This window comes from Quercus suber, unplaced genomic scaffold (assembly GCF_002906115.3).
Source record: "Quercus suber isolate HL8 unplaced genomic scaffold, Cork oak 2.0 scaffold_119, whole genome shotgun sequence".
Classification (NCBI taxonomy): domain Eukaryota; kingdom Viridiplantae; phylum Streptophyta; class Magnoliopsida; order Fagales; family Fagaceae; genus Quercus; species Quercus suber.
Window position 1 is genome coordinate 690,923 of NW_027069584.1, and position 24,726 is coordinate 715,648.

General features: G+C 36.3%; 2 protein-coding genes and 1 long non-coding RNA gene across 3 annotated transcripts; 2 read left to right on the top strand and 1 right to left on the bottom strand.

The window, feature by feature from the left end:
- Nucleotides 1–5,182: 5,182 nt before the first annotated feature.
- Nucleotides 5,183–10,480, bottom strand: LOC112028553 (probable glycosyltransferase At5g03795). Its single transcript, XM_024061249.2, has 5 exons — nt 10,191–10,480; nt 8,198–9,160; nt 7,934–8,064; nt 6,675–7,023; nt 5,183–6,107 (listed from the first exon to the last, which is right to left on the bottom strand). The coding sequence occupies exons 2-5, from the start codon at nt 9,104–9,106 to the stop codon at nt 5,445–5,447; spliced, it is 2,052 nt and encodes a 683-aa protein (XP_023917017.2). The 5' UTR covers nt 9,107–9,160; nt 10,191–10,480; the 3' UTR covers nt 5,183–5,444.
- Nucleotides 10,481–14,233: 3,753 nt separating this feature from the next.
- LOC112028550 (uncharacterized) lies at nt 14,234–15,156 on the top strand. The gene is made up of 2 exons (XR_010629880.1): nt 14,234–14,666; nt 14,898–15,156. It is a non-coding gene; the product is annotated as an uncharacterized LOC112028550 (long non-coding RNA).
- A 7,686-nt stretch (nt 15,157–22,842) lies between these two features.
- On the top strand, nt 22,843–24,027 carry LOC112028551 (uncharacterized). The gene has a single exon (XM_024061247.1). It carries the CDS (start codon nt 22,843–22,845, stop codon nt 24,025–24,027), a length of 1,185 nt encoding a protein of 394 aa, XP_023917015.1.
- Nucleotides 24,028–24,726: the final 699 nt, after the last annotated feature.

The window sequence follows — 24,726 nt, forward strand, 5'->3', positions numbered from 1 at the left end:
ATCCCACATTGCTTAGGGAAGCACATGGGGATGTGCTTATAAGGAATGCCCTCCCTTGTTGTGTATAACGCATTTTTCCCAGCGCAACTTGGGGAAGAGCAAAACCTTGAGGGACTAAGAGAGCGTTTGAGTTGCCCAAAGAGGACAATATCATGCACACGGGGTGGGGCGTGACAGCATCGGTCACGGCGAGGTCAATGTTTCTAGGTTTCTGATGTGACACTAGGTTTTTTTTTTTTTTTTTAATATGGGTTTTGGTGGGATTTTGGTAGGCAGTGGTGCACGTGGTGGACATGGTGGAGGCGCGGTGGTTGTGATTGGGCAGTGGAGGCGCGGTGATAGAGGTTGAAAGAAGGTGGAGGAGAAAATTGGGAAAAAAAAAAGGAAAAATATATTTTATTCTGTAGATATATTATTTTAATGAGTAGAATAGGAAAATAAAAGTTGGGATGCTAGGTGTATTGTAAAATGATATTGTATAATTGATAAAGTGACTTTTTGAGATGGTAAAATAGAATAGAGTAGAATTTCCTAATGCGAATGCTCTAAAGCCAAAATTTTGTTTTTAAAATTGTATTTTTGCGTCAACGGTCTCTCTCTCTTCTATCCTCTGTCTTCTTCTTCTCTCTTGACTGGTGCAACAAACCCCTATGTTCTATATCGCTCTAAATTCTGGTGTTTCGGGTGAAATTCCCCTTCCAGTCTGAAATTTGGCCAAGTCTATAGATCCACGAATCTGAAGTGAGAAAAAAAAATTAATGAAGAAGATTTGAACTCTAATGATGAAGAAAATGAAAAAATAAATTTAATGAACCACTGGCCGCTTAGTGAGATTAAAAGAAAGAAGAAAGAAGATGAGATGAGTCTAATTTTCTCAGATATTAAACGTGAGGAAAGAGAAGCAGCGCTAGTAAACACGTAAAGAAGAAAAAAAAATGAGGGTAAAGGTAATGGGAAAGAGTGAAATCGTCAGGTGGGAGTTGAAATAGGATAGGAAAAGACACGTCAACAGTGAGTTAAAAGGTTTTTTTTTTTTTTTTTTGGTCAACCATGGAAATTACATAAAACTAGGAATTAATCAGTCTATTACATCGCAAGTTAGCTTTATCAGAAGCTATAATGCTTTCCACCACAGGTGGTGGGTTCAAAAATACAACAAAAGATGATAAACTACTTGCACCTAATTTGGCCAACGCATCAGCGCATTGATTGGCCTTGCTAAAGACATGAGTTATTTGCTTGTTGGGTATCTCCCTCACTAGGTTCCTGCAATCAATCAACAATGGTTCCATTAACAGATTGGTAGTAGCATTGTTCATGAGCAAGACTAAGCTTAATGCATCCAATTCAATGATGAGGTTATTCAGCCCCATTTCCTTAGCCAAGAGCAGACCATCTCTAAGTGCCCACAGCTCTACCATACAGCTATTGGTGCATCCAAGAGGCCTAGCATAACCTTTCAACCACTACTCTTCATGATTCCTAATCACACCGCCCCCCCCCTGCTCTTCCAAGATTTCCAAGGGCTAACCCGTCTGAATTAAGCTTTGCCCAACCCGCTGGTGGCTTCTCCCAACCCATAGCAACTATTGTTTTGGCTTTAGGTAGCTTAGTATTCATGCCAATGGCAAAGAACTCTATACTTTCTTTGATGCTTCTCTTGAAGCTTGACCGATCCACCTTGCTTGTTCTAAAAACAAAATTGTTTCTGTGCAACCACAGTTGCCACACTACCACAGGAAATAAAACCTTCCAAGGAATGCCCATAAATTTGGATTTGATGTCTTCCTTGCAATTGGCTTCGAGCCATTCTCCAAGGGGTAAATTGAAGGTTTCCCTCATGCAAACCAGGTACTGAAGTTGCTACCAAAATTCATGAGCAAACACACAACCCCTTAAAAGGTGGTCAATAGATTCATGGCTTTGGTGACATAAGCTACACATGGGGTCAAGATTTAAACCCCTTGAACCCAAAACTTCCCTGATAGGCACACTATTATGCAAACAGAGCCATAGAAAAAATTGAATCTTAAGTCAAGTTCCAACTTTCCACACCCAAGCTACCGACACAGTATCAAGGTTTAAAGGGTTTAAACCCCTTGCCAATAAATAAGCTGATTTGAGGGAGAAAAACCCATTCTTGTAAAAAGCCCATTGAAGTGAATCCTCTGCCTCATGGTTACAAGACAGTGGGGTAGCTTTAATGGCATTGACAATATGATCAGGCAAGTCAAATGGCAGACATTGTGCTTTCCATTCATGGTTTAGGTCGAAGCATTGTTTAACTGAAATGAGCTCTTCTTCTCGGTTCAAAGGTCCTTCAGTTAGACTTCTTAATGTGCCCAAGGGTAACTAAAAATCATTCCAGACTTTGGTTGTATCACTATTCTTCACGGACCATTTCAATCCCTTGACATAAATTGGTCCTCCCTTCTTACAAGCAAACCAAACACTAGAGCAAGGAAGCTTTTTTCCTTCTTCAGTCACTCTACTGGGGGAGAGGTACTTAGTCATTAACATTTTAGCCCAAGGAGCCTCCTTCTCACTAGCTAGCCTCCAACAGAGCTTAGCTAGCACTGCATTATCTCTATCCTTCATGCTATGCAAGCCCAAACCACCAAGCTCTTTGGGAAGTGTCACAGTACTCCATCTAACCAAATGCAACCTCCTCCTTTCTTCTATTGATCTCCATAAGAATTCTCTTATTAACTTGTCCACTTGATCACACACTTTGACAGGAAGAAACTGACACTGCATGTAGTATTCTGCCACAGGAGCCACGGATGTTTTAGCTAGCACCAACTTTCCAGTTTTTGACAGGAGTTTTGATTTCCAACCAACAAGCTTGCTTTGAATTTTGTTCACCACAAAATTATATGCATTACCCACTCTGTCTTGATGAATGATAGGGAAACCTAGGTATTTGCCTAGGTTATTGGTTGCGCTCATTCCCAATCTCCTGCAGATGTTTCTCTTCCTTCTTTTAGTGACATTGGGAGAAAATAGAATCTTAGACTTATTCAGATTTACTTTCTACCCAGCAAGGTTGCAGAAATTGTCAAGCACATCAATGATAGCTTCACAGTTTTTGTAATATGCCTTTGCAAATAGCATCAAATCATCAGCAAAAAATACATGAGAGAAGCTCAGCCCACTTTTAGGAGCCCTAACCTTATCCCACCTTCTATCCTCACACATGCTAGTGATTTGAGCTCCTAAAAATTTCATGCACGACAGGAATAAATAGGGTGAAATAGGGTCACCCTGTCTAATTCCTCTCGAGGGTTGAAAAGAGTCCAACTTACTTCCATTGAACGATAAAGCTGTGGTTGAAGTAGACACGCAGCTCATGATCAGATTAATCATACTCTCCTGGAGCCCGAAATGCTCAAGAACCATTTTGATAAACGACCATTCAAGGCGATCATAGGCCTTCTCGAGATCAATTTTCACAACCATAAACTCAATCTTCCCCTTCCTCTTCCTAAGAGAGTAGATTAATTCTTGGGCAATTATGACATTATCTATGCCCCTTCTCCCTTCAAGGAAAGCTGTTTGCATTGGGGATATTAAAGATGGCAGCAGTGGACAAAGCCTCAAAACAATAATCTTCGAAATTATCTTGTATATCGTGTTGCATAGGCTTATATGTCTATACTAACTGACTGATTCAGGGCCGGGTTGCTTAGGAATCAGAGCAATTAAGGTTTGATTGAGGTAAATAGAAATTTTTTGACTTATAAACACCTCTTCGATCTCCCTCTTCACCGATTCACCCACTACTAACCAAAATCTCTAGAAAAATCTAGCATGGAGTCCGTCAATACTCGGGGCTTTGTAGGGCTTCATTGATTTGAGGGCATTGCAAATTTCCCCATCCGAAGGAATGTTGGTCATGCTTCTTGCTTCTTCTTGGCCAATATTAGCATGCCAATTAGAACTCCATTGAGAGGCAACAAGACAAAAGACTTGTTCAGTCTTATACAGCTTCTTAAAACTTGAATTGAATATTCCTTTCACTTCCTCTATATTGTGGCACCATTCAACCTCACTGTTTTGAACACAGGTAATCCTACTTGAAAATTAGCCTTCTCTTTCATAAAAATAAAAATAAATAATAATAATAAAAAAGCTAAAAGAGAAAATCAGCCTTCTTGGAAGGTTCCTGTTTTGCAAATAACCCAAATCAAGTTTATTTTTAAAAAAATATTTAAGTTTGTTTTAATTAAAAAATTATCTTTCATCTCTTATTTAAATTTTTTTAATTCATTAACTTATTCTATAATTTAAGCATAATAAAAATATGTAATATATATATATATATATCATCTATGACATATAATTGCTAATATATGATTTGGCTGTTATTTACAAATTTAATTTCTGTGATTGTAGTAAATAAACTAAGATTAAATCTAGCGTACTCAATACTTTTTCCGTGCATTGCATGGGTTAGCGATTAATAATAATAATAATAATAATAATAATAATAATAATAGTAGTAGAAGCATGCTTTATTGTGTAAAAATATTTTAATTAATAATTTAAGGTGTAATTGAGAAATATGGTGATATGTCATTTATATAAACTTTTATCGAATACAATTATGAGGATAAAACCTTAGAAATATGGTTATAGTTTTATTTATTTATTTAAATGGAGTCTTATTAGGGTTTTTTATTTTTTGGGTTGGGGGAGGGGGAGAGGCTTATTAGGCTTATAAGTACAAAATAATAATAATAATAAATAAATAAATAAATAAATAAATAAATATAATAGTTTTTTGAGATTTAATGGTTGGATACAAAATTATAGTACCTTTTTCTCTCATTTAAATCCCCTATCTTCATGTGTGTTTGTGTGCGCGCAAGATTCAATAAGAAGTTTCATAGTCAAGAGTTTTATAATTTAATTGGTAGGTCAATATTTTCAATAGATATGTCTAGGGTTATAATCCCTTCTTTTGCGGTCAATTAAAAAAAAAAAAAAAAGTAGAGGTCTCCTCATATAGAAATAAGAAAATATAATAAAATTTTGGAATATCTTTTACCAAAAATTCACTTGTAGACAACTTGGGAAATTTAGTAATGATATGATAAAAACCACTTTTCTGCAAATGTCCAGCCCCTTTGAGCAAAATAAGATTGAAAAAAGAAAAGTAAAAGAAATCACTCGTTGAATATTGAAGATTTCAAATCAGCCAAGATATCAAAAAATTTATTTGAAATTGACATATGTCCTGCAAAAGAATATACAAGAATACAATGGGCAGAGAAAGAATAAAAGAAAAGATCACTGTTCTGATATTTAATTACATCAAAAGAATTTGCCAACTATTCTCCAAAATTTCTTATTCTGAGATTGCAACCTGTCTACTTCATTTCCTTCTTGTCCCAATTCCAGTAACATCCAAAAATGTATTTCAACTATGAGTTCCTTGGTTATCAGGAGCTTATTTGATAAAGCCTATTGTACCAAATTGAGTGGAGGATCATATGAAAGATATCGTACTTCACAGGTTTAGCATGCCAAAGAAAATGCTGTTGCACCTTTTTGACCCCCATCTGTAGCTCAAGATATCTCTTCTCTGGAATTGAAAGAAGTATACTTTTCAAATTTGGGATATCCTTCTCCAAGACAAATACAGCAAAGGATTCCCAGTTCAAAACTTCAAAGAAAGGTGGGACAAAATTATCCGATAAGAACACCGGGACGCACTCATAAAATATGGCCTCCACCACTCTTGGGCTGTTGACTTCATAACCTTTTGCACATATACAGTATTTGCTGCTCTTCATGTGCTGAATATAGTTCTTATTGCCCTTGGCCTTAGGCATTTGACTAAAGATTTTCATGTCAGGATCTTTATTTTCCCAGTGCTTTAACAGAATTGGCCGTAGATAGCCATGCATGTTTCCTGCAAAGAAAGCAAGGATTGATCTTTGAGAAGGAGGTTTTCCCCCAAGATCCCTTAGTAGATTCTGAGGTGAGTGCACTAATGTTTCTGGAAGAGACACGTCCTTGCCAAGAACAAAACCTCCTTTCACATCAGCATTGCAGAGTGCTCGTATGCACTTAGCCATATAATCCCTTGTTTCTGCTGGGGCCTGAGGAAGCGGACTATAATTAGAAAAATATATTGATGTAAAGTAATTTAGATGTCATAATGATACAAAATTCAGGTTTTGGATGCCACAATAAAAATGACATTATTTAAACTGTTTAAAAAGCATTCCAAGTTTCATATGCATCCTCTAGCACAAGGTCATCACTCATAATGGAGAAGAGAGAGAAAAAGTGATCATCACTTCATCACATCAACTGAAGATCAAATAAAAATTAATACTACTTCAAATTTAGGTTATTCTGCTTTACATATGACAAATAAAATCATTTAGGCAAATTTAAAACATATTTAAAATGTTATGTAAGACATAAAGGGAATCATCCAAATTTTCATTAAGACCTTGTTATGAATATGTATAAGTGAGAGGTCAAATGTAATATTGAAATTACTCAACTATAAATAACATATTTAATATTCACCCATAAATAACATGTATTTGGGTTAAGGTAAATAAATTAACCCTAAACACAATTTCCAATGTATAACAAACCTAAATGTCCTCAAGTGATTGGCAGAACATAGTTCCAAAAAAGTATGAAAAGCATACCCAGTCATGGCAAGCAACAAGAAAATGATCTGCTCCTCCAGTCCTGTTCCAGAAAGGATATTTCACTGAAATCATGTCTAAGTAATTCTTCAAATGTTGTATAAGGTTCTTATGGTTGTGAGAATTAGGTACATATAATGTTGTCTCCAACATCCGAGAGCTGAAAGGTAAGTAAAAGAGATGGGCCTTCCTTGGCTTTTTCGTAATAATTTTTTTGTTAGCTTCCAGCAGCTTCATGAACCATCCCTCAGATGCATATATTCCCTTGAGTGGTGGCTTGTGGAAGATGGGTTTCTCACCTTCCCTGTAAACGAATACCTTGAGAGTTTTTTCCATTAACTCATAGCTCCTGCAATTTGGATGGATAAATTAGTGAAGATGCAATTCACTTGAGCATTATAACAAAAAATTATAAAAAGATAAAAATAAAAATTGTTTGCATGTGAGGTTGCAACTAAACAGCCTGTGCACATCTTTGAAAGAAATACACCAATAAAGAATGCTAGAAAACAAACAGCCAGTAAATTGCAAAATAATGCATTAATTGAATGTTTCACAAATACATATGTAAGTAAAGAAGGATATGCTGGAACTAAAAAGACATAGCCCCAAGGTCTATATTTAGGTGGTAATGACAAGTGGCATAACGGTAGGGATGACATGAATCTTGCTAAGCAGTTGACGTGGACGCAAGATACACCTTTAGATTTGTAATATTTTATCTAAACCATGAAATTGATCCATTTCAAAAGGAGAGAATTCTAATTAGGAAGGGGGAAGGGGGACAAGATTCAAAAGAATTTAACAGATCAATGATACAAATATCTGCGAGTAGAGTAGCATCCATGTCATACAGTCAACTAAAGAAGCACTTTATCCTCATTTATTGTGTGCTGATCCTTCTTCCAGTTCGTCCAGAGAAGATGCAATGTGCATAAATTTTCAATAATACTGATTGACATCAAAAGATCCTACACTTATTTCATCAACAATTCAATAGAAAATGATGTAGTGTGGCATTAGTGAGCACAGTCCATACAGCAAAAAAGTGAACAACTAACAGTTACTTTATGAGTCTGGTCACTTCTTGAAAGTCACGGAGGGAGGAGGTTGAAGAGAAAAGAGAGGGGGGGGGGAGTGTGTTGTTTGGGGGGTGTTGGACACTATACTTGAAAGTTGCAGGCTCACATGGAAAATCTCACACTTTTAGTGAAGATAGAAAGTTTCACACTTTTATTCAACGGATATGATTAGCTTGCCTTTTGAACATGGAAATGTTCCTATAGAGAGGAGCATAGAGCTTGGGATCATTCTTTATGATGGGTGCATTCTCGATCAGTGATTTTGCATGCAGTAATTCTTGGTCAACAGCAGAAGATTGTGATGGTGCCTACAAACAAAATGAAAAAAAAAAATAAAATAAGGAAAAAGGCTGAAGCAATTTTTTGTAATTTGAATCTATTCTGCTCTCACATAATAACTGAAAAGAAAAAGATCCCGTAAAGCAGAGGTTTAACACATACTATTGACTGGGATGAAGCATGATTCAGAAGCAACAAATCATTCATCTCGGATATTGAAATTACTGCAGAGGATGTCTCAAGCCCTTTATTCACCATGGGGACTCTGTTCGCAGAAGAATTATCATCCGATGGAGTAGGGCTACCTTGCAATAGCCCAGAATTTTTATTAATCTCAGAAGCTGTCGTCCCATTTTTCTCCAATAAGGACATGTTGGAATCAACAACAGGCGTTCTAATATTTGTATCCACAATGGTAGAAGTCACAGGCGGGCTGGGCGGCAGTGCAGGGGAAGGGGAGGCAAAACCAGTGTCTGCATTTCCAATATGCCCTGATGTGGAAGCATTAGTTCCCTTTCCAACCTTACCCACTGGGAAGTTACCATCTGTAGTATCATTCTTTTGATAAAAGCTTTGTTTAGGTTCTTTTGCCTCCTCTGGGGCAGGTCCATTACCCCAATTATTTACATTGGCAACTGTGGAATTTCCATTTAGCTCTACCAAATTCTCAGATGAAGGCTCCTTATTAGCATTATTATTTACATCTAATCCTAAGGAATTGTTTAAGCTTCCATCTCTATCTGATAAAAAATCATTCTTTTGGTTCCTATCCATTCCTTCTGACTTTCCAATATTATCAGATCTCTCATGAATAGCATGCGTATTGGTGGAGTTTGAACCATTCAAAAACGTTATGTTACCAATTGTATTGGGTTTAGATGGTGAATTTCCATCTGGGAAGCCACTATTTCCCACTCCTGAAACCTTGCCAGCAGAAAACAAAGAGAATAGAGCACCACCATAAGGAAGTTCAAAATACTGGAACACGATAATCACCCCAAACAGCATGCCCATAACCCAAAGCAATTTTTTGGTTTCCGCCTGACATAAAGAATAAAGTTGTTGACCCATTTTGAGAAACCACAAACTTTATTCTTGGCTGACTTTCAATGAGCATAATCACCTCTGCAAGTTATCCCAAATGCCAAAGTTTTGTTAGAAATAAAGATCTTTTCTTAATTGCCAGGAAACTTAATATTTTCTTCAGTCAGCTGTCAAATGCAGTAAAGAGACATTAAAAAAACCAAAAAAAGAAAAAGAAAAATCCACTCATTCAATAACAGAAACATTTCTGAGGAGTGCAAGTCGGATAGATTATGATGATTAAATTTAGTGTGACTATTTCTGTGGAAACCAAGATGGCAATGCTGCTCATATATATTTTTTTGGGAAGGGGGGGGGGGGGGGGGTGTAGATATTTGAGGGGAGGAACAACCTAAACTTAGATTTCCACCATTATCTGGTTTAATAAAGCATCATACATAATTTACTTTTTAAATAAATTCTTAGTGTTCAAACAAATTTTTAGTAGATAACTATCAACTACATACACCAACCAAACAAATTAACAATAAAGTCAAATGCTTCATGAGTCATGGCAGATCGTTGTAAGTTGTAACATCCAATCTGCATTAATATCCACTTATCAAAAATCAAACAACACACTCTATAGTTCATAATTACCCACAGAAAATCATAAAGAAAAGAAATTCAGGATCTTCAAGTACCTACCAAAGCTCAAATTTACCCACTTAGCAAACAACAGTGAACTCATATACTTCGCCATGCAAGCAAGAAGAAAGAACTGTTCAGATTTAAATACTTCACCACTCACCAAATACAAAAACACCCATTAATCTAAAGTCAAACAACATAATTTGTGCCAGTTAATTTTCAATAAAAGAACCAAAAGTAGTTAACAAGACCTTCAAGCACAAAAAAAAAAAAAAAAACAACAACAAATTTTCCACTAAAACAACAGAACATCTAATTTCAATTCCATGTTCTACAAAACAAGAACAAAATAAAAATAAAGAGAGAGTCCAACTGTCCAAGCTTTGACTTTAGTTTCATGAACTGGGTTTGGCTCAAATTTTATTAATTTTTTTTTTTTTTCTTGTTGTTTACTTTTTGAGATTAAACTTGAAGAAAGTACCTGGCTTTTGAGCTTCGAGCTTCGAGCTTCAGGTCCGTCAGTTCAACGACCTTTCGAGGTTTCGTTTACTGGTTTTTCTTCTGGGGGGCTTATAAAATATGAACGGTGTGTGACTTTAATAAGGTTTAACTCTTTGGACATTCTTCTAATCTCGACCAAAAAGAAAGCCACCTCTTTCTTTACCAAAATAAATAAATAAATAAATAACGCTACCTCTTTGGACAAAAAAGTTCTATTTTTCAATTTACAGAAAAAACCACCCGTTCAGACAGAGATTATATAAGCTCACGAGCTCTTTAGCGATTTGGCTAGTTTTATGTTTCTTTGAAGAGACAAAAATAATATTTTGGAGTCACTTTTAATTTGGTCCCAAATATTAGGGCCGCTCAATTTTTGGCTGTGCTATTTCCAAGTCATAGATAATTTAGTCATTATCGTTAGATGACTAACTGTATTTGTCTATGTGATAGATGAAATGCACATATGATACAAATTAAATTAAAATATTAATAGTCACCCTACATGTCTTAAGTGACCCTTCCATATCAGCTTCCCACACATGACCCCCAGTCAATCCCAATTGAAATCAAATTCCCAAATCCTAACCCACAATGAAATCACCATTCACAACCACAACTCTTCTCACCTAATCTCCACAATCAAAGCTCCTCTCATCTCGCCAACTCCATCTACGCTCATCTCACCAATTCCCACACATAATTTTGTACATTCTTTACATTGAATGTTGAATGTATAGAATAATGTACATACTTAAAACTTGTGTACTTTAAATGTACAAATTGTGTATATTATAGAAATTGTGTGTGTGTGTGTGTGTGTGTTTTTTTTTTTTTTTTGTTATTGAAAGAAACAGTGTATGTTGAATGTACATAATTGTGCAAAATCGTAAAAATTGTGTACTTCGAATATACAAAATTTTGTAAATTCTTAAAAATTATGTACATTTAATTGTGTATATTCCTTGAAAAATTGTGTGTGTGTGTGTGTGTGTGTTTTGATAAAAAATTGTGTGTGTTTAATTTAAAGAATTGTGTACATTCTTAAAAATTGTGTACGTTAAATATGTAGAAATGTGCACATTCTTAAAAATTGGATATGTTCAATGTACAAATTTGGGTATAAAATTTTGTACATCCTTCAAAATTATGTATGTCAAATGTATAGAATCTTGTACGTCACTTGAAAAATTGTGGCATTCAATTTTCATAATTGTGGATGTTCAATCTAAAAATTTGTGTACATTGAATTTATAGAATTTTGTAAATTTTAAAATTTTGTGTACTTTCTATATACAAAATTGTGTACGTTAAACTTACATAATTGTATGCATTTTTTAAATTGTGGGCATTCACTGCTATGTTCATTCATAAGCCGTTGATATTCCTCAATCAAACCACTAGCACTCTCAAGAATCACCTTCGGATGAGTTTGAAACTGCTTAAAATAAAATCTATTGCTTGCGTTCCAAGTTGCCCACACTGTAACAACCCACTTCTCTAATTCTTGCTTGTTCAATTTGATCTGCATCTGTTGTGCACATAATTGTGTACATTCTAAAAAATTGTGTAGGTCAGATGTACATAATAACAAATGTCATATTTATCGTCAAATTTTGTGTTTCAAATCATTAAAACAAAACAAAAAGAAAAAAAAATCATTAAAACGGTTTTTCAAATGGTGCATAATTAGTATTATATTTTCTGCTGAGGATTCATAACTAATCTAAAAAATTGGGACAAAACCTTATATTATTGTTATGTATATTATTAATTTCTTAATGGTATCTAACATAATTCTTATATTTAGTAGTTTATTACTAATGTTTATTGGAGCGCAAATATCGGAGTTGCTTTGATCACGACTAAAAATTCCGGTGAAGCGGACTCATCATATAGCTTAACGGTATCCCTATTGAACTTTTCTATATTAAATTTTGTCATAATACTGAGGGAATGTAGCTTCTTTGTACTAGATAGGTTTTGATATCTGGCCCTTACTTTTGTATGGACACTAGATTGATTAAATTTGGCTGGACAATTTATCCTTATTATTATTATGGAATATGAGAAATGTTGAGTAGGAAAGCAGAATTAATGTGGTGTTTATTATTATTAATATATATATATATATTTTTTTTTTGTTGATGATGCATTTATATTCTTCATAGTAGTTGTTCTATGTCTTGACTATTTCTTTTCACCCTGTATGTGCACATTGTGTAGTCATCGGACACACGTCTTTGCCCCCAAAGACCAGTCCAACTAAAGATTAAACAATTCTTTGCATGTACCGTTGCTGTTGGCCAAAACCAAGCAAAGCTAGGTACTATATTGAAGATACCATGGATGTTGTGACTTGTGACATTGCTTTTTAAGGCTTGACCACTGTATCATTTATCAAGACAAGGTGTAGTTCCGATATCCAAGTTTTCTGTCCTTGCTTCTGCCTTGAAATCGTAGTGAGGAACAGAGGATAGTGCCTTTTTTTTTTTGGGTTTCTTTAAAAAAAAAATGAAACAAGTTATAGATGGACACCTTGTAATTGTATATAGAACTTCATACTCTGCAGAATGTCATATATCATTTCTTCTTGTAATTATCCATAACTAGATCCTTTCTTCTTTCCACTGTACTTACTAGATGCTATGTGGAGTCGCCAATTGTTTCACATTCAAAACAGTCTATGGGAAGGTGGATACCACTTCCTATAAGTATAGCTATTCCAATATCATAAATTAAGGACAACAGTTTGCAAATTGTTCTTATTTAGTTACTATCTGCAAAGCAATTCTCTAGTACAAGAATAATTCATAGCAATGCTTTACTTTTCTCTATCATATTGAGGACTTAATAAAAAGCCAGCTTCAGCCATTCAGAAGTTGGATGCCACTCTCATGTGGATCACATGCAAACAAACCTGCCAAGCGTTTAGCACTTTAGCTAATTATGCTTCTTATCAAACTCAGCCTTGTATATGGATGGAGGAATGTCCTCTCTTGAAATATCCATTAGAATGTTCATCTTTTATACAATAAATAAATGAACCAGATCACGATGATATTTAGCAAAAGAACAAAATTTCTCACCAAAGTTTGGAGAGAAATCCTACAAACTCATCATATATCTTTATATTAAGTGTGAATTTTGAAAATCTAACTGTTAGATTGTATATTCTTATTACAACCTTAATGTTTAGAAGATTTAAAAAAAATCAAAGATCAAATACTATATCATCAAATAAATGTTATAATATCAAATTTTTATAATATAAAATTGTATATAAAAAATAAATTAATTAATCAAATAGTAAATAATATCTAATTTGAACAAAATTTGATACGCATGTTAAGGATGTAAAGAATTTAAAATTTAATGATTAAATTTTTAAAATTCATAATAAAATATATATATATATATGTGAAGTTTGAAAAATTTATTCTCAAACTATTTGATATAAAAATATGACAATGATGGAGCAAGTAGAATACGTAGAAACGGAAAAACAATCCAAAATTTATTAAAGGCGTTGTCTTATCACATAACTCGTGCCAACTGCCAACTATTAAATGTCTGTCAGCTATCAGTCCAAGCAGTTAGACTTAGGATTTCTAAGAATCCGACCAACAAAGATCAGCAAATCTTTTTTTTTTTCTTGAAAGGGATCAGCAAATCTTAGAGCACTCTCATTAGGTGTGCCAAATGTCAAATATTTGACATTTGGCACACCAAAAGTTACTGTTTAAGCTTCATCAGGTATTTCAAATGTTTTATAATTATGCAACATGCTACAGTACCGTCTCATATTTGAGACGGTACGGACCAAAATGCCATTTCTAAATATTAATTTTTTATTAAACATTTTCTCTCTCCTCTCAATATTTAATTCAACATTTTCTCTCTCTTCTCATAATTTTCTCTCTCTCTCCAGCCGGTGTTCTCTCCCTCTTTCTTCTTCAGCTCACCCTCCCTCACCCTCAAATCAACAGCGATCTCCGATCACCGATCAAGCCGCCGATCGCGATCACCGATCAAGCCCACCGATCAAGCTCTCTTCTCGTTATTTTCTCTCTCTCCAGCCGATGTTCTCTCTCTCTTTCTTCTTCAGATCACCCTCCCTCACCCTCAAATCAACAGCGATCAAGCCGCCGATCACCGATCAAGCCTCACCGATCAAGCCGCCGTTAGCAATCATGGGTTCGTTGAAGAGAAAATCGACGCAGCGGAACCTCTACCTCCGCCGAAACAAAAGCACAGAGAAAGCGACTCGCCGCTTCCCTCCGCCAACAACGATGAAGAACCCGTTGCTTGCTTACACGACGTGTCGTATCCGGAAGGCTATGTTCCTCCTCCTCCTCCTTCTTCCTCTGCTTCGGCGCCGGCGAAAGAGTTCCCTTTCACTTTAGACTCCTTCCAGTCCAAATCCATCAACTGCCTTGAAAACGGCGAGTCCGTCATGGTAAACTATATGCTGAAAATTTTGAATCTTTTACTTGTCGTTTTGTCCTGATTTGTGTGCGTTAGTTTTACCTTTAGTGGTTTATGGTTGATTTTGGGGGTTGAATCTGGTTTGAGAAATTGGATTGGAGGATAACAATGATTTGGGATTGGATTGTTTGATTTGGGATGGGTTTTGAGGTTTATGTATCTGGTGGGTTGTTATGGATTTTTTTTTTTTTTTTTTTTTAAGGTGGCATTGGTGGATATGGATTTGTGCCGGTGGTGGCTGTCGGTGATGTTGCTGCTGTGGTTGTTGGTGGCAGTGGTGGTGGTGGTTGTGCCGTTGTTGCTGGTGTTGTTGCTGTTGATGATGGGAAGAATTAATATATTATTTTATTGTGTTGTAAATATTATTTTAATGTATAGAATTGAAGAATAGAACATCTGATAAATGAGAAATTGTAAAATGATGTGGTAAAATGATAAAGTAGGTTTTTGATGTGTTAAAATGGCATATTTTATGAGAGACCTGATGGGAATGCTCTTAGCGTAACCAGGCTCTTGATAAAGAGTTATGTTTGGATATCATTTTTGACACAATTTTGTATTATAACTCTTTATATAATGAGTTGTGATTAGTAAAAGTGTATTTTCACATAATCCATAAAGAGCATTTACATTAATGCTTTTAAATTTTCTGTTTATTTTACACGAAAAAACTTACTTTTTCTATTTTACATCATTACTTTTACAAAACATTCACATTAGTTTATCTATTTTACAAGATATTTCAATAAAATATTCATTCTACTCCATTTTTTTATTATTTCTCTCAACTACCTCTCTTTACATACGCTCTCTCTCTCTTTCTACCCATTTTTCTGATTTGTTGCTCTCTTTGTACAACCATCTCTCTGGCCACTGCTCCACCAGCCATCACCTCTGGCCTTCCTCTTCCAAATCACAAAACCCATTCACCTTCCTCTTCCACCACCATCACAAAATCTCAGCCACCACCAAATCTCAACCACACACTCACCCTAACCCACCAAATCTGATCCACTACCAAATCTCAACCGCACAGCCACTACCCACCGCAACCGTCACCCACTCCCATAACTCACCACCAGCAAAATGACCCACCACCACCACCACCACCACCACCATCTTCACCAAATGACCTTTGAAATCTAGTCACCCACATCCCCAAAACTCACCAAAAATCTTCGATCTCAACAATTGAAACCCACCAAACGCCAAACGCTGAAACCCAAACACCAATCTCAACAGCCACCGATCTCAAACGCTGAAACCCAAATGCTAACGCACACCAATCTCAACAGCCACCACACACCGATCTCCTGCAGGACCCATACTACAAGCACCGATCTCTAGCAAGCACCGATCTACAAGCAAGCACCGATCTATCTCTCTGTTGGTTTGTCTGTGTGGGTTTGTTTGTGTGTGGGTGTGTTTGTGTGCATCTGAGGAAAAAAAGATGAGAAGCTAAGGTCGTTGTGCACAGAAAAGAGAGAGAAAAATTGGTGTGAACAGAAATTAAAAAAAACTAAATACACATGCTACAGTGCCCATGTAAATTTACACAGGTACTATAACTTGTTAATAATTTTAGAAGATTTTGCAAGATTTTAAACTGAATGATGTGGGTTGTTTTTAAACAAAAAGTGTAAATTTGAGCATTTTTTTTATTATACACACTTATATACGGACTAATGTGAATACTCTAATATATTTTTACCAATAGGACTCATCATATAGCGAGTCGTAGTACACAATCGTGCTAAAAGTTGTACCTTTAACCTATTTCCTTGATAAAAGCCACAATGGATTAACATTATTAACCAGTAGTACTTGTCACTGTGACGGTGAGTTTGGGTTCAAGTTCCAAAATAAGACATAAAATAATAAATGCCATGAATCATAATAGAATTTGCCCATATTAAAATAAGGAACCAGGAAAAAAATTACAACAAATAGAGACTAAAAGGTTTCAATCTTGAATTGATACCGTTAATAGATATCAATTTTTTTAAATAAAATTTAATAGTCATACAAATGCTAATGTTAACGTTTATAATTGACAATATTGGTTTGAGTATGTAAAGAATGCACTTCCACAAATCCTGAATACTTGAGCTATTTGATTGCGAATCCCTCAAATTTTTTTGCAATATGATCGGTTTATTCAAGCTCAACACATTTTGTGGGCTAAGGCCAAAAATTAAAAGGAGTACTTATGAAAATTTATTAGTTTCTTCTAATATCCTACTCCTTGAACACTCATTTGCAAACCTATCAATTTTATATTTGTTTTTTGTTTTTGTTTTTGTATTTCTTAACTTTAGCTTTCTTTGTACTAATACCATTATGATCATGTCAAAATCATGAAATATTAACTATGTTATTGGTATGTTAAATCCCTTTCATGTAAGATATGGCCACATTTCTATGAAAATTTTTCATATGCATAGATTATTTTAAATATAAAATTAAATTTTTTGAAAACTTGCAAATTCTAAATAGTTTTATTATTATTGAATACCTCAATTCAGTTTCAAACATATATTTTTTTTTTCAACCTCGCTCAAATTCATAGTTCGCAAAAATATGGCCTAGTTTAGGGCCAACTCCCCCATATTTTGGGGTCAGACGCAAATATAAAATGTATATTTTCACTTAATATTTTATAAGCAATACATGAATTAGAAAAGAAAAAAAAAATAATCCAACATTTTTATATAATTTAATACATTAATTAATTGACTATTTTTATATATGTATAAAACGTATTTTAAAACTTTTAATTATAAAAATAACGAAAAAAAAAATCTCAAAATAAATATAATATTTTAGATGGTTAAGGTCACTCTTGGTAATATTGTACTTCAGTTATTGAAAAATGGATTTCGATAATGATTTTTTCTCAAAAATGATTAATTTTGATTTTAATTTTTATAAAAAGATAGATGAAGAGTAAATTTTTGGAAAATTGAAAATTTTTACATTCTTAAACTATCACAAATATAGTAAAACGTATTAATAAAATATTGAACTTTCAAAAAGAGTATAATATTTAAAAATTAATTTTTATTTTAAAATTTGGGCCTTAATTAAAAATTTTACATCCTTAGACAAATAAGACAAGACATTCATTCAATTCACCAATAGAACATGCCTTCTTCTCTCTTTCTTTTTGTGTTTTTTTTCCTAAGTGAGATTATTTTTGTGCAATCTATAAGACAGAGATATAAATGTTCTATTTTAGGGGGCTTAGACTGGATGAGCCGCCCTTTTTACTAAAACCTTTAGAAACTTTAATCGCTTGTAACACCTTTACTAGTTTTAGGACATAAGTTTTTGAAATTGCGGTATGTGTCATATTTGATATTTTATGGGTTAGAAGTTGTTAACAACAGTTGATACATGTGATAAATTATCAATTATCTTGAAAGTTTAATGGCTTTGTCTTCAATTCTCTCTATCATTGTTATTGACCTACATTTTCCTTCATTGTTGAGGTACGTATTCTAATTTGTTAAGGAATCTCGCTTTGTAAATTTCAGCCTTTTTTTTATTTTTCATTTTTAGTTATTGACGTTTCTAATGCATCTAACCTATTGAGTTTATAGTTTGATTCATATATTTCATTGTCTGATATTGAAACTTGAAAAAACTGCCATAACCTCTCCCTTTGAATTGCGAATCACTACACCCAAACCAGTTCACTTCTCCTCACAAAAGATGGCCCCGTCGAAATTTGCATTGTAGCAATTTTCTGCAGTGGCTTCCACACTTCCACTACACTATCAAGCTAGGATCTTGGTTCACCGATTGCTGAATATTGACAGTTTGACAAATTGGAATTGTTCAAGTAACTGAGTATCCATCCTTTGTACATCTCGAATTTTTGGGCATTGTAATCCTAGTCTTATTTTATTTCTTTGGTTCCAACTTCCAACTGATCCAAGCTGTCATAGCAAGTTCCTCACATCTGTAAAGAAGTAAGGTGCTTTTCGTTTGAAATAAAGAGAAATATATTTTATGGATAAAATTTTATTTTTTGTGTCTAATATTATATAAAATGTTTAGTCATTAAAATTTTAAATTATGTGTTTTTAAATTTATAATTGTGGGTACCGTAGGAGTGCTTCACACGTCCTAGGCCTGCTAGGCGTGCTTGGCATTCACATAGGCATGCTTGGCAACCACCTAGGCCGTCCTCGGACGGCTTTGCAACGTCCTAGACATGCATGGCAACGTCCTAGGCATGCTTGAAAATGTCCTCGGACGGTGTCCTAGGAGTCCCACATCGAAGAAAAACCCTCCCACTTGCTGCCTTATAAGCTTTGAAGTGAAGGAAGTAGTGTACCATTAGTTCAGTTATTCGAGGCAGCAAGTGGGGGGGTTTTCCTTCGATGTGGGATTCCTAGGACACCGTTCGAGGACGTTTCCAAGCATGCCTAAGATGTTGCCATGCATGCCTAGGATGTTGCAAAGCCGTCCGAGGACGGCCTAGGTGGTTGCCAAGCATGCCTAGGTGAATGCTAAGCACGCCTGGCAGGCCTAGGACGTGTGAAGCACTCCTACGGTACCCACAATAATATTTAACCTAAATTATGAAATAAATCAATTTTAATTTTTCAAATGAGAAGAATCACTTTCCTAACTCTCCTATAGCAAATTAATGAGTCTATATTAAGTAAAAGAGATGGAGTTATGTTTAATTACTATCATGTCAAAGGTATAATTGGCTACGAGTGCCTATTTGAAAGGTTTTTCTATTGACGCAATGAATTCATGGTATGTCAAGTAGGGATGGCAACAGAGCAGAGTGGAGGGTCGAGTTAGGGGTGTCTTGTCTTTGTCTTGTTCCTTGTTTGAGGTGAGAGCAGAACAGCTCGAAGTCAAGGCAAGTTGGAGGTATCTTGCCATCCTTAATGAGGTTGCTTTGACATTAATGAAATAGAAATGAAAGATGAGTGTGACAAGTAATTGACAAAGTGCTAAAAGAGAGAAAACATGCGTTTTGCACGCTGATGATAGAATACATACTAAAAGATAAATTATAAGTAGGATTATATATTAAAAATATTACATTGTATTTAAATATTTTAAATATATATATATATATATATAAACAAAAACAAATATAGATATTCAAAGTGGGGTGGGATAGGGGGGGGGGGGGGGGGGAGGTTTCTTCGATGTGGGATTCCTAGGACACTATTCGAGGTGAATGCTAAGCACGCCTAGCAGGCCTAGGACGTTGTGAAGCATGCTTATGGTACCCACAAGTAAATTTTTGGAAAATTGAAAATTTTTACATTATTAAACTATCACAAATATAGTAAAATGTATTCATAAAATATTTAACTTTCAAAAAGAGTATAATATTTAAAAATTAATTTTTATTTTAAATTTTGGGCCTTAATTAAAAATATTACATCCTTAGACAAATAAGACAAGACATTCATTCAATTCTTTTTTTTTTTTTTTGGGGGTCTAATACATTCATTCAATTCACCAATAGAACATGCCTTCTTCTCTCTTTTTTTGTGTTTTTTTTCCTAAGTGAGATTATTTTTGTGCAATCTATAAGACAGAGATATAAATGTTCTATTTTAGGGGGCTTAGACTGGATGAGCCGCCCTTTTTATTAAAACCTTTAGAAACTTTAATCGCTTGTAACACCTTTACTAGTTTTAGGACATAAGTTTTTGAAATTGCGGTATGTGTCATATTTGATATTTTATGGGTTAGAAGTTGTTAACAACAGTTGATACATGTGATAAATTATCAATTGTCTTGAAAGTTTAATGGCTTTGTCTTCAATTCTCTCTATCATTGTTATTGACCTACATTTTCCTTCATTGTTGAGGTACGTATTCTAATTTGTTAAGGAATCTCGCTTTGTAAATTCCAGCCTTTTTTTTTTATTTTTTATTTTTAGTTATATTGACGTTTCTAATGCATCTAACCTATTGAGTTTTCTTCAACTTCACCTTTGAGGAAAAAAGAAACAATGGAGAAGGAGAGAGAAAGACTGAAGCGGTCAGATGAAGAGGAAGATACCCTTGCCCGCAGCACAAAAAAGTTCAAAGAAAGCCACAGGTTTCAGGAGACGACTGAGAATGGGATAGGTAATAAAATGGGAAGTTATAAGGATAAATTGGTGGGTGCAATTCCTGGAGCCTTCGCGCAAGCGTTTGGCTTTGATTGTTCAATGCAAGAAGATGTGGAGTCTGATGATGAAGAGGAAGCTGTGCAAGATGGTAACATTAGAATTGGGTTTTCCAAAGAAGAGAAGGTTCGTATGAGAGCGCCTTGGCAGAAAGCCCTCATTATCAAAACCTTTGGAAGAAGAATGGCATTCTCCTTCCTTGTCGAGAGAGTGCGCAAAATGTGGAATCCGTGTGGAGGGATGGACTGCATAGATTTGGGTTATGATTACTTCCTTGTGAGATTCGAATTAGCTGAAGATGTTGACTCTATTCTTACGGGAGGTCCCTGGTTTATTGGTCAACACTTCCTTGCTATTAGGCAGTGGGAACCTGGGTTCAAGGCTTCCACAGCAACCCTCTCCTCGGTAGCAGTCTGGGTTAGATTACCGGAGCTGCCATTGGAATTTTATGAAACAAATGCTCTTCTAAAAATTGGGAGAGCTATTGGACCGGTCCTGAGAATTGATTCCCATACAGCTAATGGGGAAAGGGGACGTTTTGCCAGAATTTGTGTGCAAGTCAACTTAGATAAGCCTTTGATAAGGAAGATATATCTTGGGAAAATTCCACAATGTGTGCTATATGAGGGTATTAACGCTCTCTGCTTCTCGTGTGGTAGGATTGGTCACAAGCTAGAATCGTGCCCGTTCACCATTAGAGAGCAACCCAAGGAGCATAATGTGGAGCGGAATGATGGTCAAGATGAGGTGAATAATAACCAAGGGGGGGACAAGCCCAAGGAAGACGATGCATTGCAGGAGAACTATGGTGAATGGATGGTGGTGAGCAGAAGAAAAACTTTGAATAAAGCAAAATCAATCCAACGGTCTCCAGTTCTGAGCCAAGCGTCTGATAATACAACGACGCAAGATTCCAACGGCTCCATGGATGTGTCTAAAGTTGCGGAGCAGAGTAGGAGAGATAGCAAGAGAAAGAGTCCTCACACGCAACCTGTCGCATCGCAAGTTGAGTCCTACAGGAAGGCAACGTCCAATCTTAGCCATCCTAATGTTGGTAAGGGCGCTAAAGGTAAGGGTGTACGCACTAAAGCAAGTCAGAGAGTAACTGATCTAATTGGATTACAACCAGCTGGGGTGGGCCCGAGTAAAAAGGATGGGCCTTTTGTTTTTGGGTCTGATGCTTTGCATAGCCCATTCCGGTTCTCTAGCACTGTGAATCCTTTTACCAACCCAAAAGATAAGCTTACTTCAACGGAGACAGAGAATAATATCGTTGTGCTTTCCAGTAGCTGTGATGGAAGGAAAGGAGAAGTGGGGAATTTGTTACAAGGGGAAGATTACTCCGGTGAGCAACGAGACTATTCGTCGGATAAAACAAGACCCAACAGAAATTTGGGGCTGGTTCGAACTCGATTTGATGTTGGCGTGGAAGAGCTTTCTTCCGCTGACGGAAAGAAGCAAACTGCTGGGGTATCTGCCATTGAAGAACGAGGCATGGTTCACAACCCCGAATCCATGGTGGAGGTTCCTGAAGGATCGTCCTCCAAACCTCGTGCCACCGGCGATAAACTCAAGAACATCAGCAACAGGATCAGACGAGCGGAGCTTGGAAAAATTTCTGGCAGAAGTGGAGGCGGAGTGGACGAAGGTCGTGATCTCGGAAAGAATGATGTTGCAGAAGAGCTTGGTGGAATGCTCGTTGATGGGCAATATGCTCAAGGTAAAGATGATCCTGTTTGCGGAGCCAGAGATAAGGGGCACGATTCTTGTCAAGGCAACCCAAGAGGCTTTGGGGATAACCAAGCATGCAGTGACTCTCTTCAAGGGGTTCTGGGAGTCGAGGGAGGAGACATTGGAGGTATGGAGGTTGAGAGACTCTGAGTCCTTTTCCTCTGTGTCTGGTTCCGGTGCTTCTTTTTATCAGTTTAAAATCATGAATATTTTGATCTGGAACTGCAGGGGTGCTATGAAACCCCAATTTAGGAAAACGGTTATGGATTTGGTGGCGTGGCATGATCCGTTTCTCATGGTTATCACGGAGACTAGGATGAGCGGTGCAAGGGCAGAAGAGGTTATTGAGTCTCTTCCTTTTGATGGAGCTGCAGTGGCAGATACAATTGGTTTTGCTGGAGGTATCTGGTTGCTCTGGCGATCTGATTTGGTTCAAGTGGATGTGCTGTCTTCTACAGAACAGGAAATCCATGCCTTGATCCGGGTAAGATCTCAATCCCTTACCTGGTTAATTAGTGCAATTTATGCTAGTCCTAGATTTGAGGAGAGGTGCATTCTATGGAACAATCTTAGAATTCTTGCTAATATGCATGATCTGCCATGGGCTCTCATGGGGGACTTTAATGAAGTTTTGGCTGCTGAGGAGAAATATGGGGGGAACCCGGTTTGTCAGAGAAGGATTAGAGCCATCAAGGAATGCATGGATGATTGCAACATGATGGACCTTGGTTTCACGGGTCCAAGGTATACATGGACAAACAAGAGAGAATTGGGAAATTTAATTCAGTGCAGACTAGACAGATGCTGGGTTAACCCGGGTTGGAAAGAATTTTACCCGGAAGCTAATGTTACTCACTTAGCTAGGGTGAATTCGGATCACTGCCCTTTATTACTCAATCTTAACCCCTCTCTGTATTCCACTTCTGACAGACCCTTTAGATTTCAGTCCTTTTGGTTGAGTCATAGTGATTTTCCTACTGTTGTGAGGGATGCTTGGGCTGAAAGGGAGGGAAATTTATCGGAAGCAATCAATAATTTCAAAGACAAAGCCCAAAGGTGGAACAGAGAAGTCTTTGGGAATATTTTTATAAGAAAGAAGAATGTCTTGGCTAGGCTTCTAGGTACCCAAAGAGCCTTAGCTTCCTGTCCAAACAGGTTTTTGATTACTCTGCAAGAGCAATTGACAGAAGAATATAATTTAATTCTCCAATTGGAGGAGGAGTTATGGGCTATGAAATCCAGAACTAATTGGATCATCTCGGGTGAGAGAAACACCTCATATTTCCACATATCTGCTCTCAACAGGAGAAGTAAGAATAGAATCACCTGCATTCAAAACAGCGAGGGTGAATGGTGTCATAATTTAGAAGAAGTGAAGGAAATATTCAATGCTAGTTTTAAGAAGCTGTATAGAACTGAGCAAATCTTTTGTCCTTCTATCCCCTAATGGAGATCGGAGTGGTGTGCTAAACTCAGCAATGAAGAAGCCAGAAGCATTACCAATATACCTTCGGATGGGGAAATTTGGAATGCGCTCAAGACGATGAAACCTTACAAAGCCCCAGGTGTTGACGGGTTACATGCCGGGTTTTTTCAACGATTTTGGTTAGTTGTGGGTGATTCGGTGAAGAAGGAGATTAAAGACGTGTTCCTTAAACAGAAGATTCCTGAGTATCTCAACCAAACCTTAATTGCTTTAATCCCTAAACAAGTGGGTCCTGAGACAGTCAACCAATTCAGACCTATAAGCCTATGCAACACTATCTATAAGGTGATCTCTAAGATTATTGTTTTGAGGCTCCGCCCCCTCCTGCCTTCCTTAATATCCCCTATGCAATCAGCTTTCCTTGAAGGGAGAAGGGGCACTGATAACGTTGTTATTGCTCAAGAATTAATATACTCCCTTAGAAAGAGGAAGGGGAGGACGGGTTTCATGGTTGTGAAAATTGACCTTGAGAAGGCTTATGACCGCCTTGAGTGGTCGTTTATAAAAATGGTTCTAGAGCAGTTTGGGTTTCCGGAGAGTATGATAAGGTTGATCATGAGCTGCGTGTCTACTTCTACCACAGCTATTCTGTTCAATGGAAGCAAGTTGGACCCTTTCCAACCTTCGAGGGGAATTAGACAGGGGGACCCCCTGTCTCCT